The following is a 15,373-nucleotide window of genomic DNA, read 5'->3' as shown; positions in this document are numbered from 1 at the left end:
TGGTGAGAGATCTGGAGAAAGTGCTGGCCAGGGCAGCAGTCGAACATTTTCTGTATCCAGAAAGGCCCGTACAGGACCTGCAACTTGCGGTCGTGCATTATCCTGCTGAACTGTAGGGTTTAGCAGGGATCGAATGAAGGGTAGAGCCACGGGTCGTAACACATCTGAAATGTAACGTCCAGTGTTCAAAGTGCCGTCAATGCGAACAAGAGGTGACCTAGAAGTGTAACCAATGGCACCCCATACCATCACGCCGGATGATACGCCAGTATGGCGATGACGAATACACGCTCCCAATGTGCGTTCACCGCGATGTCGCCAAACACGGATGCGACCATCATGATGCTGTAAACAGAACCTGGATTCATCCGAAAAAATGACGTTTCGCCATTCGTGCACCCAGGTTCGTCGTTGAGTACACCATCGCAGGCGCTCCTGTCTGTGATGCAGCGTCAAGGGTAACCGCAGCCATGGCCTCCGAGCTGATAGTCAATGCTTCTGCAAACGTCGTCGAACTGTTCGTGCAGATGGTTGTTGTCTTGCAAACGTCCCCATCTGTTGACTCAGGAATCGAGACGTGGCTGCATGATCCGTTACAGCCATGTGGATAAGGTGCCTGTCATCTCGACCGCTAGTGATACGAGGCCGTTGGGATCCAGCACGGCGTTCCGTATTACCCTCCTCATCCCACCGATTCCATATTCTGCTAACAGTCATTGGATCTCGACCAACGCGAGCAGCAATGTCGCGATACGATAAACCGCAATCGCGATAGGCTACAATCCGACCTTTATCAAAGTCGGAAACGTGATGGTACGCATTTCTCCTCCTTACACGAGGCATCACAACAACGTTTCACCAGGCAACGCCGGTCAACTGCTGTTTGTGTATGAGAAATCGGTTGGAAACTTTCCTCATGTCAGCACGTTGTAGGTGTCGCCACCGGCGCCAACCTTGTGTGAATGCTCTGAAAAGATAATCATTTGCGTGTCACAGAATCTTCTACCTGTCGGTTAAATTTCGCGTCTCTAACATATAATCTCGGAAGAGACGATTTCGATGGCGCAAGGCGAATCACTGTTGGATCTACCGCTGTGTTCCGACACTTGCCCCCAGTCCTCCCACCAACGGTAGCGATGCTCCACGTGGCGCCAATGCCAGGCAACAACTCAACATGAGTGCCTCACTAGAGAACTCTGCCAATGTCATAACGAAGTTAGAGCAATGGCATTTAACAATAAAGCAAAGGTGACCTTACCAAAGTAAAGACGATCCGTCATGAAATTCGGTCGCTGACTCTTCAATAAAATGAAAATAAATAAAGATGACGTTTATTACGTGAATTCATGTAAAGATAGTAATCATACTGTGTAGATGATTTTCTTGTTCTTTCCCCTTGAAAGGATTGGTAAAATACGTGAATTGTGGTTGAAAATAATATATTTATTTTCAAAACATTTTACACTTCCTTAGAATGTATTACTTGGGCGCGAAGTCCGATATAACAATAGAAAACTATAATTAAAGGAGGTATCTGTTAAACACAACTGTAGGTGTTTTTTGTAAGTTGTAGGTAAAGAATTAATGACAAGGTATTCAATGGCCTGTTCAGCATCAAAAGTGTCTTTATACTGTAAGTAGGCTGTTTAGGTTTTTATGTTGGTAACGTCACCTAGCACTCTGTATGAAAATCACTGGCTGTGCTGTGTGCAGTCTGTGGCTGGTGGACATTGTTGAAATAGTCGCTATTGTAGTGTTGGGCAGCTGGATGTGAGCAGCGCGTAGCGTTGCGCAGTTTGAGGTGAGCCGCCAGCAGTGGTGGCTGTGGGGAGAGAAATGGCGGAGTTTTGAGAGCGGATGATCTGGACGTGTGTCCATCAGAGACAGTAAATTTGTAAGACTGGATGTCATATAATGACTTTTGAACACTATTAAGATACATACATTGTTTGTTTGCTATCAAAATCTTTCGTTTGCTAACTATGCCTATCAGTAGTTAGTGACCAGTAGTTAGAATCTTTTATTTAGCTGGCAGTATTGGCGCTCGCTGTATTGCAGTAGTCTGAGTAACGGAAGTTTTTTGAGAGGTAAGTGATTCATGAAAGGTATAGGTTATTGTTAGTCAGGGCCATTCTTTTGTAGGGATTATTAAAAGTCAGATAGAGTTGCGCTAAAAATATTGTGTGTCATTTTAGTGTTGATCAGAATTGTAGTGTTGGCAGAAGAGCCAACACCGTGTTGCTAGAGGAGGCCGAAATGCACGCGTTTAATTACACGCTGACTGGCGTGAGGTCTGGAACAGTTAAGGGAATTTTTAGTAGCAAATAAAGTACGTAGTTGATGTAATACTTAACTTTAATCCATAATTGGTGTACATCGCTCTTGACTGTACATGCTTCAATATAAATATCAATTGAATACGGCGCCTTGCTAGGTCGTAGCAAATGACGTAGCTGAAGGCTATGCTAACTATCGTCTCGGCAAATGAGAGCGTGATTGTCAGTGAACCATTCCTATGAACGTCGGCTGTACAACTGGGGCGAGTGCTAGTAAGTCTCTCTAGACCTGCCGTGTGGTGGCGCTCGGTCTGCAATCACTGACAGTGGCGACACGCGGGTCCGACGTATACTAGCGGACCGCGGCCGATTTAAAGGCTACCACCTAGCAAGTGTGGTGTCTGGCGGTGACACCACAAGAATAAGTAAAAAGAGTAATGTCTGAGTACGTTCAGTTTTGCTCAGCTGTTTGAAAAGCAAATAATGTAAGAGGTTTATCAGCACAGTCATTCATAAGTTTTTCGAAGGGGACGTTTCAATACCTTATATGAAAATAAATATTTGTCGGTAAACACCTAGGGAACTTCCCCAGCAGCCGTCAGTTGTGGTTTTATTCGGGTGTGGAACATTCCAGAAACAGTTTTGAACTTGTCCTTTTCCACGCAAAACCCGTCCAACACTATACAATAATTAATTATCGTCTGTTTCAAAAAGAAGTCACTGAAAATGTTGTAGTACCAGATTCATTAATAGCTTTAGCTAAACAAGCAAAATCGCTTCATTAAATTAAAAGGAACAAATTTAACTTCTTCTTTCTGGTACATGCAATACTTCCATACTTAAGTAGATCCTCACCCTTAACAATTTGCCATCCAGTTGTTGGTTTTATAGGAAAAGGATCCTGCTTATGGTAATGATGAGTTGGGTAAATAATTAACAAGGGACAGGATTCAAGGTTAAATTTGCAATACGCATGCTCTGTGTTACTAGCTGTCGATGCGGACTCGTTTCTTGACGAAAATTTTCGAACACAGTTACTAGTATGATAACTTTCTTACGTAGTATGGTGGGCTTAAAAGAGCAAATTACTTTTGTTCAAATTATGACATAACTTTCCTGCCGCTTATGCCAGCTACGCTTGATAATGGTCATTGACAGAAACTATAAAATGGTTCAAATGGCTCTGAGCACTATGGGACTCAACTGCTGAGGTTATTAGTCCCCTAGAACTTAGAACTAGTCAAACCTAACTAACCTAAGGACATCACAAACATCCATGCCCGAGGCAGGATTCGAACCTGCGACCGTAGCGGTCTTGCGGTTCCAGACTGCAGCGCCTTTAACCGCACGGCCACTTCGGCCGGCTGACAGAAACTATAGCGAACTGTGAAAAATAAATGACAGCTGAAGGTTTCACCATGAATTTTCACAGTAATCCGTCTGTAACACCACATCTCAACTCATCCTTCTGTTGCACTATATCTCAAACGTTTCGGTTCCCTTCTTTTCCACTGTTTTCTAGGCGCTACAGTCTGGAACCGCGCGACCGCTACGGTCGCAGGTTCGAATCCTGCCTCGGGCATGGATGTGTGTGCTGTCCTTAGGTTAGTTAGGTTTAAGTAGTTCTAAGTTATATGGGACTGATGACCTCAGCAATTAAGTCCCATAGTGCTCAGAGCCATTTTTTTCCACTGTATACACAGTCCGTCATTCACTACCATACAATGCTGTGCTCCAAACGTACATTCTCTTTCCTCGAATTAAGGCCAATATTTGATGCTAGTAGACTTCTTTTGGCCAGGAACTCCCTTTTTGTCTGCGCTAGTGTTCTTTTTATGTCCTCTTTGCTTCACTCATTATGTATTATTTTGCTTCCGAGGTGGCTGATTTCTGTAGCTTCGTGGTCCCCAGTTTTGTAAGTTTGTCGCTAATCTGATTTCTGCTACTCATTATTTTCGTCTTTCTTCGATTCACTCTCACCTCACGTACTGTACTCATTGTATTATTGATTCCATTCGACAGGTCCTATAATTCTTCTTCACTTTCACGGAGGATAGCAATCTCATAAGAGAATCTGATCGCCGATATTCTTTCACCCTGAATTTTATTGCTACTCTTGAAACTTTCTTTAATTTCCGTCGTTGCTTCTTCGATGTATAGATTGACCAGTTGGCGTGAAAGACCACATCCCTGTCTCACACTCTTCTTAATCCGAGCGCTCCGTTCTTAGTCGTCCATTCTTATTTTTTCCCTCTCGATACTTCTACACACTGTAATTCACTCCTCTTTCCCTACAGATTACACCTATTTTTCTGCTAATTTCGAACAGCTTGTACCATTTTATGTTGCCAAACGATTTTCTACAGTGAAAAATCCTCTGGACGAGTACATTTTTTTTCTCAAGTTTCATTTGGTAGTTACAGTTCTTAAAGATATGTCTAGACGTAATTACGATATCAGTGTAAACTACGAGTATGTTGGACTTCCATTTAAAAAGCCTCATTCACCGTAAATGGCCGGCCGAAGTGGCCGTGCGGTTAAAGGCGCTGCAGTCTGGAACCGCAAGACCGCTACTGTCGCAGGTTCGAATCCTGCCTCGGGCATGGATGTTTGTGATGTCCTTAGGTTAGTTAGGTTTAACTAGTTCTAAGTTCTAGGGGACTAATGACCTCAGCAGTTGAGTCCCATAGTGCTCAGAGCCATTTGAACCATTTCACCGTAAATAAGTGGTCCATTTAAATTAATTGCGCTGCGACAGCATCCGTTATACCTCCTTTCAACGCCGTCCGCAGTCCCCTCCAGCAATAAACGTGGAGATTTCCACTTCCCTCAGTCGCTGCAGCGAATAAACCGGTTCTTTTAGCGGCTGATCTTTTTGCGACGAAACCTCGTCCGTTCTAGTTTGAATTGACCGTACAGTAACAACAGAAGGATGCAACTGCAGTTGGGTGGCTTCTTTGCAACAGTGTGGTATTTCTGGTAACGCTGTCGCCGTTCACTCTTCAATCGGCATGACTCGCGTCTTCGGCACCGCGCCCCGATGCCTCTTGAGAGGGTGCGGCCTATCTCTCCACTGCTCGTGGAATGCCCTCACTTCTGTTGCGTAACAGTACAGGTACCATAAATTGCCTTTCAAATTTCCAGTCAAATGCATTATCATATTAGGTCTGAAATATAGGATGCCCCATTTGTGCTGATCACCAAAAAACTATCTTCTTGTCCACAACCAAAGTAAACACTTTATCAAGAAAATGTTGGTTTGCTACCAGGGAGACATCAACCTGCATTATTACCTTTCTTGTAAGTTGGTTCATTATGAAGATATGAAGAGCAGCATGTCTTTTTTTTAAATAGCACGCTATAATTTTCTTATTCGGTAAACCACTTCCTTCCCTGAAGACCTGATCAAAAATGTGTCACAGCGTACCATTCACGTTCTTAAAAACGTAACACAAAATTGACTTCGACTCTCTTGTACTAGCAGTGCTGGTATCTGGACAACTAGCTATCTCGCTGGAGGTGACAGTAAAAAAATGTTAACACAAGAAAAATGCGCAGCAGTCATTCAGTCAACAGTGTTGAGTTAAAGGTTTGTGTGAGTACAATGTACACTAACAAAAGGAAGGTATAAATGCTACTCATCTGTGGAGAGTCAAAGTTTACTACAGCATGTAGACAACATAAGTTACTCAGGTACCTACACTGTGTGCTAATACATCTACATCTACATGGATATTATGCAAATCACATTTAAGTGCCTGGCAGAGGGCTCATAGAACCACCTTCACAATTCTCTACTTTTCCAATATCGTAGAGCGCGCGGAAAGAACGAACACCTATATCTTTCCGTACGAGCTCTGATTTCCTTTATTTTATCGTGGTGATCGTGCCGCCCTATGTAGGTCGGTGTCAACAAAATATTTTCTCATTCGGAGGAGAAATTTGGTGACTGGAATTTCGTGAGAAGATTCCGACGCAACGAAAAACGCCTTTCTTTTATGATGTCCAGCCCAAATCCTGTATCATTTCAGTAACACTCTCTCCCATATTTCGCGATAACGCAAAACGTGCTGCCCTTCTTTGAACTTTTTCGATGTACTCCGTCAGTCCTATCTGGTAAGGATCCCACACCGCGCAGCAGTATTCTAAAGGAGGACGGACAAGCGAAGTGTAGGCAGTCTGCTTAGTACACGAGACAATCGCCTTAATAGATCTGTTGCATATTCTAAGTGTCCTGACAAGAAGACGCAGTCTTTTGTTAGCCTTCCCCACAACGTTTGCTATGTGTTCCTTCCAATTTAAGTTGTTCGTAATTGTAATTCCTAGGTATTTAGTTGAATTTATGGCCTTTATATTTGACTGATTTATCGTGTAACCGACGTTTAGCGGATTCCTTTTAGCACTTATGTGGATGACTTCACAATTTTCGTTATTTAGGGTCAATTGCAGATTTTCGCACCATTCAGATATCTTTTCTAAATCGTTTTGCAGTTTGTTTTGATCTTCTGATGACTTTATTAGCCAACAAACGACAGCTTCAGCTGCAAACAGCCTAAGACGGCTGCTCAGATTGTCTCCCAAATCGTTTATTTAGATAAGTCACTTTCAAGTTATGTTTTTAATAATGTCATGTTCAAGTCAGTGTCACGCTGCGATAAGTTTTTGAACAGGCATTGAGTACAGGAAGTGGATTACCGAATAAAAAATATGCTGTGATTATAGAAGACGTACTGTTGTTCATATCTTTGTAACGAACAAAGTTACAAGAAAGACAATCATACTGTTTGTATCCTGGTATGTGAATAGCATACGCTTGATAAATTTTGTACTTTTCTTCTATACAGGAAGTTAAAGTCGCGGTAAATGGCAGAATTTGTATACCTGCTAGCCATCGGAAAATCCACTGTTTTCCTTTATTGATTGGTATGATTTCTTGTTTTAGAAATCTACCACCTCTTAGGGATTTTTTTTATCTTACAACCACATATCTGTAAGAATAATGCAACTGCCGTAAGCTGTACGTGATAAGACTTCTTCTCCTCAGCTTTCTCTTCGACAAATTATTCTGTGTTTTTCTGAAGAAAGATAGCTGTGCCTTGTTTTTTTGGATATTGCCTCTAGTTAATGTAAAACATCGTTCGGTTTCATCCAAAGAGTTTCATTATTACCGTTCCGCCATCAGGGTATTATACCATTTATTCTGGAAGTATTAACTTTTGTTAAACTATTGTTTATGCCTGATTTTTCCCATCTTTTAAATCATTTTACTGAAGACCATTAAATGACAGATTTGTAACTTTTACACATGTAGATAAAGCATATTATCATCTGCAAAGCAACTATGCGTTCTGTAAAAGGTTGTTGGAATAGTTTCTTTCATGGGTTCTTCTTACGTCAGATTCTCTGTCATCTTTTTGCTTATTGAATATATGAGCATACAGTAGCTTGTTATCTTTGTTCCTAGCATTCATAGAAAATGCGAGTATGGTGAAATGGATCATACACAGTCTCCTGCTTTCCCAAATACAACTAAAAAGTGAGTTAAAGTAAGTACGTTAGCGATAATTGACGATTTAGAAGTCTTACAAGGGAATTACTTATGATGCATTTAGAGTTCATATCCGGCTGAATTTGTAGTTACACGCTTGCAACGTTAGTTTCCACTGATGGTCCGGCATTAGAAATGCCAAACCTACATTAACTTCTCAGTGGTTTCATTAAAGCTTTAGTTATCGTAATCACACGATCATAATTGTGTCACATGTGTATCTAGGTTGAAACTGCTGTATAATATTTTAATTGCTTTTGTATTCTATTAAGGTATATATTTCTATGTGGTACCACCATTCTGTGTGAGAGACTGTACATCACATTAAAAACTGACTTGGCTATATCGTTGTACGAAATTATTGCAAGGGTGAATAAATATCATTACTGTTGTCGCTTTTGTTGTTACTGATACTATTGCCGCGCAGGATTATCCGAGCGGTCTCAGGCGCTGCAGTCATGGACTGTGCGGCTGGTCCCGGCGGAGGTTCGAGTCCTCCCTCGGGCATGGGTGTGTGTGTTTCTCCTTAGGATAATTTAGGTTAAGTAGTGTGTAAGCTTAGGGACTGATAACCTTAGCAGTTAAGTCCCATAGGATTTCACACACATTTGAACATTTTGAGCTAATACTGTCACTGTTGTATGTATTCGTTCCTCATGTCACCCGATGCAGTGCAGTAGTGCAGTGCTTAAGGAAACAGAAAGTGGCTTCTAATCCTAAACACACTCGTATATAGCTAACTAGATTTAGATTTTAAGTAGTGTCTCACAATCACTTAACGTGAATACTGGGCTGGCTGCTTCGAGAGAACTTGTCTGACTCCTACATTAATCAATACTGTCTTAGTAGCCCGCCCGGTTAGCTGTGCGATCTAACGCACTGTTTTCCGAGCGGGAAGGCGTGCCGGTCCCGGCACGATTCCGCCCGGCGGATTAGTGTCGAGGTCCGATGTGCCGGTCAGCCAGTGGATGGTTTTTCAGGCGGTTTTCCATCTGCCTCGGCGAATGCGGGCTGGTTCCCCTTATTCCACCTCAGTTACACTATGTCGGCGATTGCTGCGCAACACTTTCTCCATGTACGCGTACTCCATAATTACTCTAGCATGCAAACACTGGGGCTACACTCGTCTGGTGTGAGACGTTCCCGAGGGGGTCCACTGCGGGCCGAACCGCACAATAACCCTGGGTTCGGTGTGGGGCGGCGGTGGGGTGAGTGGACTGCTGTAGCCTGTTGTCTGGTTGTGTACCACTGCGGGCTACGGCCGGAACGATGCCTCTCCGTTGTTTCTAGGTCCCCAGTTCCATACAATACAATACTGTCTTAATAATAGCGTTTATTTTTTCCTCTAATTTTTTTTATATTTTAATAAGATAAATTTCAAGATACGGCTTTTTCCTCCATCTGGCCTGTAGTTCATGCCATACTAACTTAGTTCTACTCTGTAGCCAAGCGTTTCTCTCTTGAATTCGAAGCATTCTTGCTTTTCTCCGATACACACGAAGATTAGGGAACCTTTTTGAGAGACCTGAAGCCTTCTTGCTTTTATCTGACAAACCTGAAGTTGGGCAACCTTTGCGAGAGATTTTTATGGCTCTAACCTAAAATATGCTTTTCCATAATTTAAATATGTTAGTATTTGACGAGGATGTTACCAAGTTACAATATTTCAAAAATGATTTCCGGTATAACTGAGCATCTTACTGTAAAATGAAAGAAAAGAAGATTTGTTATGGCGACAGACTTTGAACAGTTTCCTACGTGCAGTGCAACTGCCGGCGGCGTTAGTGTGTAGGCTGGGCCTTTCGCTTCCTGTCTGTTTCATTTTAGTGGCGCTTCAGTACATCGAAGAACATTTCAGCAGCGTAGACACCACCCTCTGAAGCTAAGAATTCACATCGAACACGATATTTAACATATAGAAAGACAACCCTCGAGGTACTGTAGTCAATTAATGGAATGATTTGCGGATGATGAGCAAGGGCAGTTTACAATCAAAATGTAGCACCGTTCAAGAAACAAGATGTTAGTTGAAGCGGCATCTTATTACCGTTTTCAGAACTCGATTGATATCCCATACCGAAGGACAATAACCAATCGAAAAATAGTAAATTTAACGACTGCACTTTTTACCGACTTAATTATCTAATATACTGAAGTTTTGTTTATGCATAAAGTTATTTACTATTGTTATTTGTACCTGAATTAACTTTCCATTTACCATAAACATACTTTACAAATCTATTCTACAAAAATCCCCTTTGTCCACATCTGTACTTCTTCGAAATGTCCCCACACTAAATCCCACTACATAACTCGTTAAACAATTATCTTCATATTAACCTTAAACCACACTCACGCATCATTCATACTGCTAAAACACATTTATAACATTTTACATACACAAAAAGACATAATAACACTTTATGAAAATACTAGAGCAGTTTATGAAAAACATTCTATTACTTTAATGCACTCTAGTGGGCACAATCGAAACTAAATCACAGTCCCCTATCGAATACTGCCCTCTATCGGCTGATACATAAACTACGTGCGCGTCCAGTCTCGCGTCACATCTGTCACTATCCAGCTCTGAGACACATCTCCCATTTCCATCGGAAGTACTACTACACATGTCCGAACTGTTTCATGGCTAGACTCCGACTCCTCTCTAGAACACTCTAAGTCTTCTCTACCAGCAGAGAAAGGCGCGCGAAGAATACTGCTTTACCATTGGTCAGTTTACCAATAGCCAATAGCAAAACAACATTCTCCCGCGTCAGTCCGCGCTTTTCATCAATAACCAATCGCCTCCAAGGCAGGATCGTTATACGGCGCTACGCCTCAAGGGGTCAGTATGGGCAGAGGAATAACAACTTTTCCGACAGGCAGCTGAATCCACCGCGTAGGATATTCCAGTCGACGTTGCCATACGACATTTACATTTTTCTTACGTTACCAGTATATAAAGTGTTGATGAATAAGATAGCATACGGTTACTCAGACTTTTTGTGTTCAGCTCGTAAAATCCGAATTGGACAGTACACTATAAACAGTGCCTTTGATTTTGTCAGGTTGATAACGCACAATTTTATTTCAATGAAAAAATAAGGAAAGAAGGTTAAGGTTTAATGTCAGGTCAGTGACGTGATCATTAAAGAGACAGAGCCCAACTTCGGATTCGGAAAGGATGGAGAGCGTGACACAGTGTGACATAACCTTTAATACTGGTTCTTAAATTTACCCATGGGCGTACCCAGCGAGGGCCGGGGGAGACATTCGAACTCGTTCGCGCAGATCCGGGAGTAATTTTTTCGTCTTCGGCACGTTACTGTCGGCAAATCCTAAAAGATTATTACTGAATTAAAAGTTGTATTTTTAAACAAGTGCATTCTTGTATTTAAAATGTTTATTGAAAGTTTTTCACTAGTTTACTGTTTTATTTAATGAGAAGTGCTGTATGTTGTCTCGAGTCCTTGTTTCCTGAGACTAGTATGACCTCCCCCCAGTTCAGATCCTGGGTACGCCCTTGAATTTACCCAGTAGGATTTCATGAGATCAATGATGCAGTTCTTCCAAATATTGCCAATTGAGTTCCATCACTAGCTTTGCTACACTTTCGTACGAAGTGTACCTAATTACTACGACTCTAATAGCGCATCTCTGTATTCGTTCAACGTCTGCTGCCATCTCGAGTTGATTAGGATACCAAGCACTGGAGCACTACTCTATAATCATTAATATAAGCGGTTTCTTCTATAGATAAAAGTGTTACGCCTTCATATATTACATATGTATTAAAAATTTGGAGCCTGTGTTCGTCTTAAGGCTCATTAGATTATCGTAGAAAATCTGAAGTAAATCGGTCAAGAAATTTTCGAGATTTTTGTTAGCAATTTTTCCGCTTTACGTACGACATTTTTATTTGTATATTATACACGGTAAAATAGGTATACAATAACAAGCACGTATTCGTATACAACGTTGGGTCGAAATTTCAAAGTAATCGATGAACAACTTCCGGAGACTAAAGATTTTGAACACTTGAAGCAACGAACATGACATATTGTATATACATGGGATAAGTTGTTAGCAAAAAAGTCGTGTTCGTTTGTTCAAAATAAGGTGTTTTATGTAAATATACGCGCGTATTCGAATGCAACGTTGTTAAAACACGCTCACATTCGAGTGCTACGTCGTGTCAAAATTTCAAAGCAACCGGTGAAGAACTTCCGGAGATTTAAGATTTTGAGCAAACCAACATTTTCATTTTTATTTTATAAGTTATATATTGCACACAAAAACAAATTTTTATTATAAATAAAAAATTTAATTACCAATCCTATATAAAAGACTGTTCATGAAGACTGTATAATTCAAAAACATGTGATTTTTTCTATGTTTTTACAGTTTACAACTTACGTAGATGCTCACATAACACGCACATTTGTTTAAAAATTTGACTTCGCCAGGCCAACCAAAGTTCTCCACGAAGCGAGCGAGAACTCTACCACAGACCCATAGTCCTTGTCGAAAGGTATCTGCCTTATAATAGCATATTAAATTGGTTGAAAAATTTCACAGTCGATTTTCTCGAGTTTTTGAGGACTTCACCGAACTTCCTCGGCAGAGATAGCTACAAATAGGCCGGACCTTATCGACAACGTCGGTATAGAAACGATGATTAGCGTTCATGATGTCATTGTAGCACATATGGTTACGAAAGTTATTAAATCATTTAAGAGTGCTAGGAGAGAGTTTCTTCTAGAAAGAGCAGATAAGCAATTGTTAGCAACTCACTTAGACAGTGAATTTATATCACTCAGAGGAATTATGCAAAAATTTTAAATAGACTGCAAATCGTGGTCTGAAGAATTATGTGCCTAGTAAGTGGATCGAGGACGAAAAAGAGCCACCATGGTTTAACAAGGAAATTCAGAAAATGCTGAGCAAGCAGAAGCTGTTGCATTCTCGGTTCAAAACAGAACATGCAAATGACGACAAGCAAAGGTCATTAGAGATTCATGTGTCTGTGGAAAGATCTATTCTCGAAGCATACAACTACTATCACCATAACACTTTAGCAAAAGAGCTGACAGGGAACTCGAGAAAATTCTGACCTATGTAAAATCGCTAAGTGGGTCCGAGGCTTCCATCCAGCCACTTGATGACCTGTATGGAAGCTGAAGATAGAAAAACGAAAGCCAAAGTTTTAAATTTCACGCTAAATAAGTCGTTCACGCAGTAAAATTGTACAAACACACAGTCGTTTGACCATCGTCCAGACTCCCGTATGAATGACATACGCACTTCTGGCGTAGAGAAACAACTAAAAGAGTTGAAAACAAGTAAGTCACCAGGTCCGAACGGAATCCCAAATCGGTTTCTCGCAGCATCGGTCCCTTATCTAACCTGCATTTATCATGAGAGAACTACTGGCAGCCTTGGGAGAGCCAGTCCTGACAAAACTCTACCATCTGGTGAGCAAGATGTATGAGACAGGCGAAATACCCTCAGACTTCAAGAATAATATAATAATTCCATTCCCAAAGAAAGCAAGTGTTGCCAGATGTGAAAATTACCGAACTATCAGTTTAATAAGTCACAGCTGTAAAATACTAACGCGAATTCTTTACAGACGAATGGAAAAACTAATAGAAGCCGACCTCGGGGAAGATCAGTTTCGATTCCGTAGAAATATTGGAACACGTGAGGCAATACTGATCCTACGACTTATTTTAGAAGCTAGATTAAGGAAAGGCAAACTACGTTTCTAGCATTTGTAGACTTAGAGGAAGCTTTTGGCAATGTTGACTGGAATACTCTCTTTCAAATTCTGAAGGTGGCTGGGGTAAAATACAAGGAGCGAAAGGCTATTTACAATTTGTATAGAAACCAAATGGCAGTTATAAGAGTATAGGGGCATGAAAGGGAAGCAGTGGTTGGGAAGGGAGTGAGACTGGGTTGTAGCCTCTCCCCGATGTTATTCGATCTGTATATTGAGCAAGCAGTGAACGAAACAAAAGAAAAATTCGGAGTAGGTATTAAAATCCATGGAGAAGAAATAAAAACTTTGAGGTTAGCCGATGACATTGTCATTCTGTCAGAGACAGCAAAGGACTTGGAAGAGCAGTTGATAGTGTCTTGAAAGGAGGATATAAGATGAACATCAACAAAAACTAAACGAGGATAATGGAATGTAGTCAAATTAAGTCGGGCGATGCTGAGGGAATTAGATTAGGAAATGAGTCACTTAAAGTAGTAAAGGAGTTTTGCTATTTGGGGAACAAAATAACTGATGATGGTCGAAGTAGAGAGGATATAAAATGTAGACTTGCAATGGCAAGGAAAGCGTTTCTGAAGAAGAGAAATTTGTTAACATCGTGTATAGATTTAAGAGTCAGGAAGTCGTTCCTGAAAGTATTTGTATGGAATGTAGCCATGTATGTAAGTGAAACATGGACGATAAATAGTTTGGACAAGAAGAGAATAGAAGCTTTCGAAATGTGGTGCTACACAAGAATGCTGAAGATTAGATGGGTAGATCACATAACTAATGAGAAGGTATTGAACAGAATTGAGGAGAAGAGGAGTTTGTGGCACAATTTGACTAGAAGAAGGGACCGGTTGGTAGGACATGTTCTAAGACATCAAGGGATCACAAATTTAGCATTGGAGGGCAGCGTGGAGGGTAAAAATCGTAGAGGGAGTTCAAGAGATGAATACACCAAGCAGATTCAGAAGGATGTAGGTTGCACTAGGTACTGGGAGATGAAGAAGCTTGCACAGGATAGAGTAGCATGGAGAGCTGCATCAAACCAGTCTCAGGACTGAAGACCACAACTACAACAACGTCGCCCAGCGCAAAGTCCGAAGCGACTGGAAAAAAAACGCAGGGTACTCCTGTATATAAGAAGCGCAAAAGAACAAACCCACCAAACTACAGACCAATATCCCTTACATTGGTTTGCTGCAGAATCCTTGAACACATTGTCAGTTTTAGAAAGAATCGCTCGTGCGAAACTAAACCTGACCTTTTCTCACGTGATATACTACGAACTATGGATGAAGGGCAACAGGAAAATTCCATATTTCTGTATTTCTGGAAAACGTTTAACACGATGTCCCATTGAAGGCTGCTAAAGAAGGTACGAGCATATCGAATAGGTTCAGAGGCATGTGAGTGGCTCGAAGACTTCTTAGGTCGTAGAACCCAGTACGTTGTCCTCGACGGCGAGTTTTCATCAGAGACAAGAGTAGCGTCAGGTCTCCCCCAGGGAAGTGCGATAGGACCGCTGTTATCCTCTACATACCTACATGATTTGGCAGACAGGGTGGGCAACAATATGCGGTTGTTTGCTGATGGTGCTGTTGTGTGCGGTAAAGTGTTCAAGTTGAGTGACTATTGGAGGATCTAAGAACACTTGGACAAAATTTCCAGTTGGTCCAGTTGGTGTGATGAATGGCGACTGGTTGACTTCGTCTTATTAACACAATTCTACGAAATTGTGGTTCGTCTGTAAAAGAGACCGCATATAAATCGCTGGTGCGA

General features: G+C 41.3%; 1 protein-coding gene across 1 annotated transcript in view; it reads right to left on the bottom strand.

Annotated features, from left to right (window-relative positions):
- Positions 1-1,479: 1,479 nt before the first annotated feature.
- Positions 1,480-15,373, bottom strand: part of LOC126234924 (cuticle protein 21-like) — a 72,006-nt gene continuing 58,112 nt past the window's right edge. Inside the window, exon 5 of the mRNA XM_049943663.1 lies at positions 1,480-1,515. Coding sequence (XP_049799620.1) covers positions 1,480-1,515 — 36 coding nt within the window. The remainder of the gene's footprint in view (positions 1,516-15,373) is intronic.

Source organism: Schistocerca nitens, chromosome 2 (assembly GCF_023898315.1).
Source record: "Schistocerca nitens isolate TAMUIC-IGC-003100 chromosome 2, iqSchNite1.1, whole genome shotgun sequence".
In the NCBI taxonomy this organism is placed as follows: domain Eukaryota; kingdom Metazoa; phylum Arthropoda; class Insecta; order Orthoptera; family Acrididae; genus Schistocerca; species Schistocerca nitens.
This window is presented reverse-complemented; position numbering and strand designations above follow the sequence as displayed.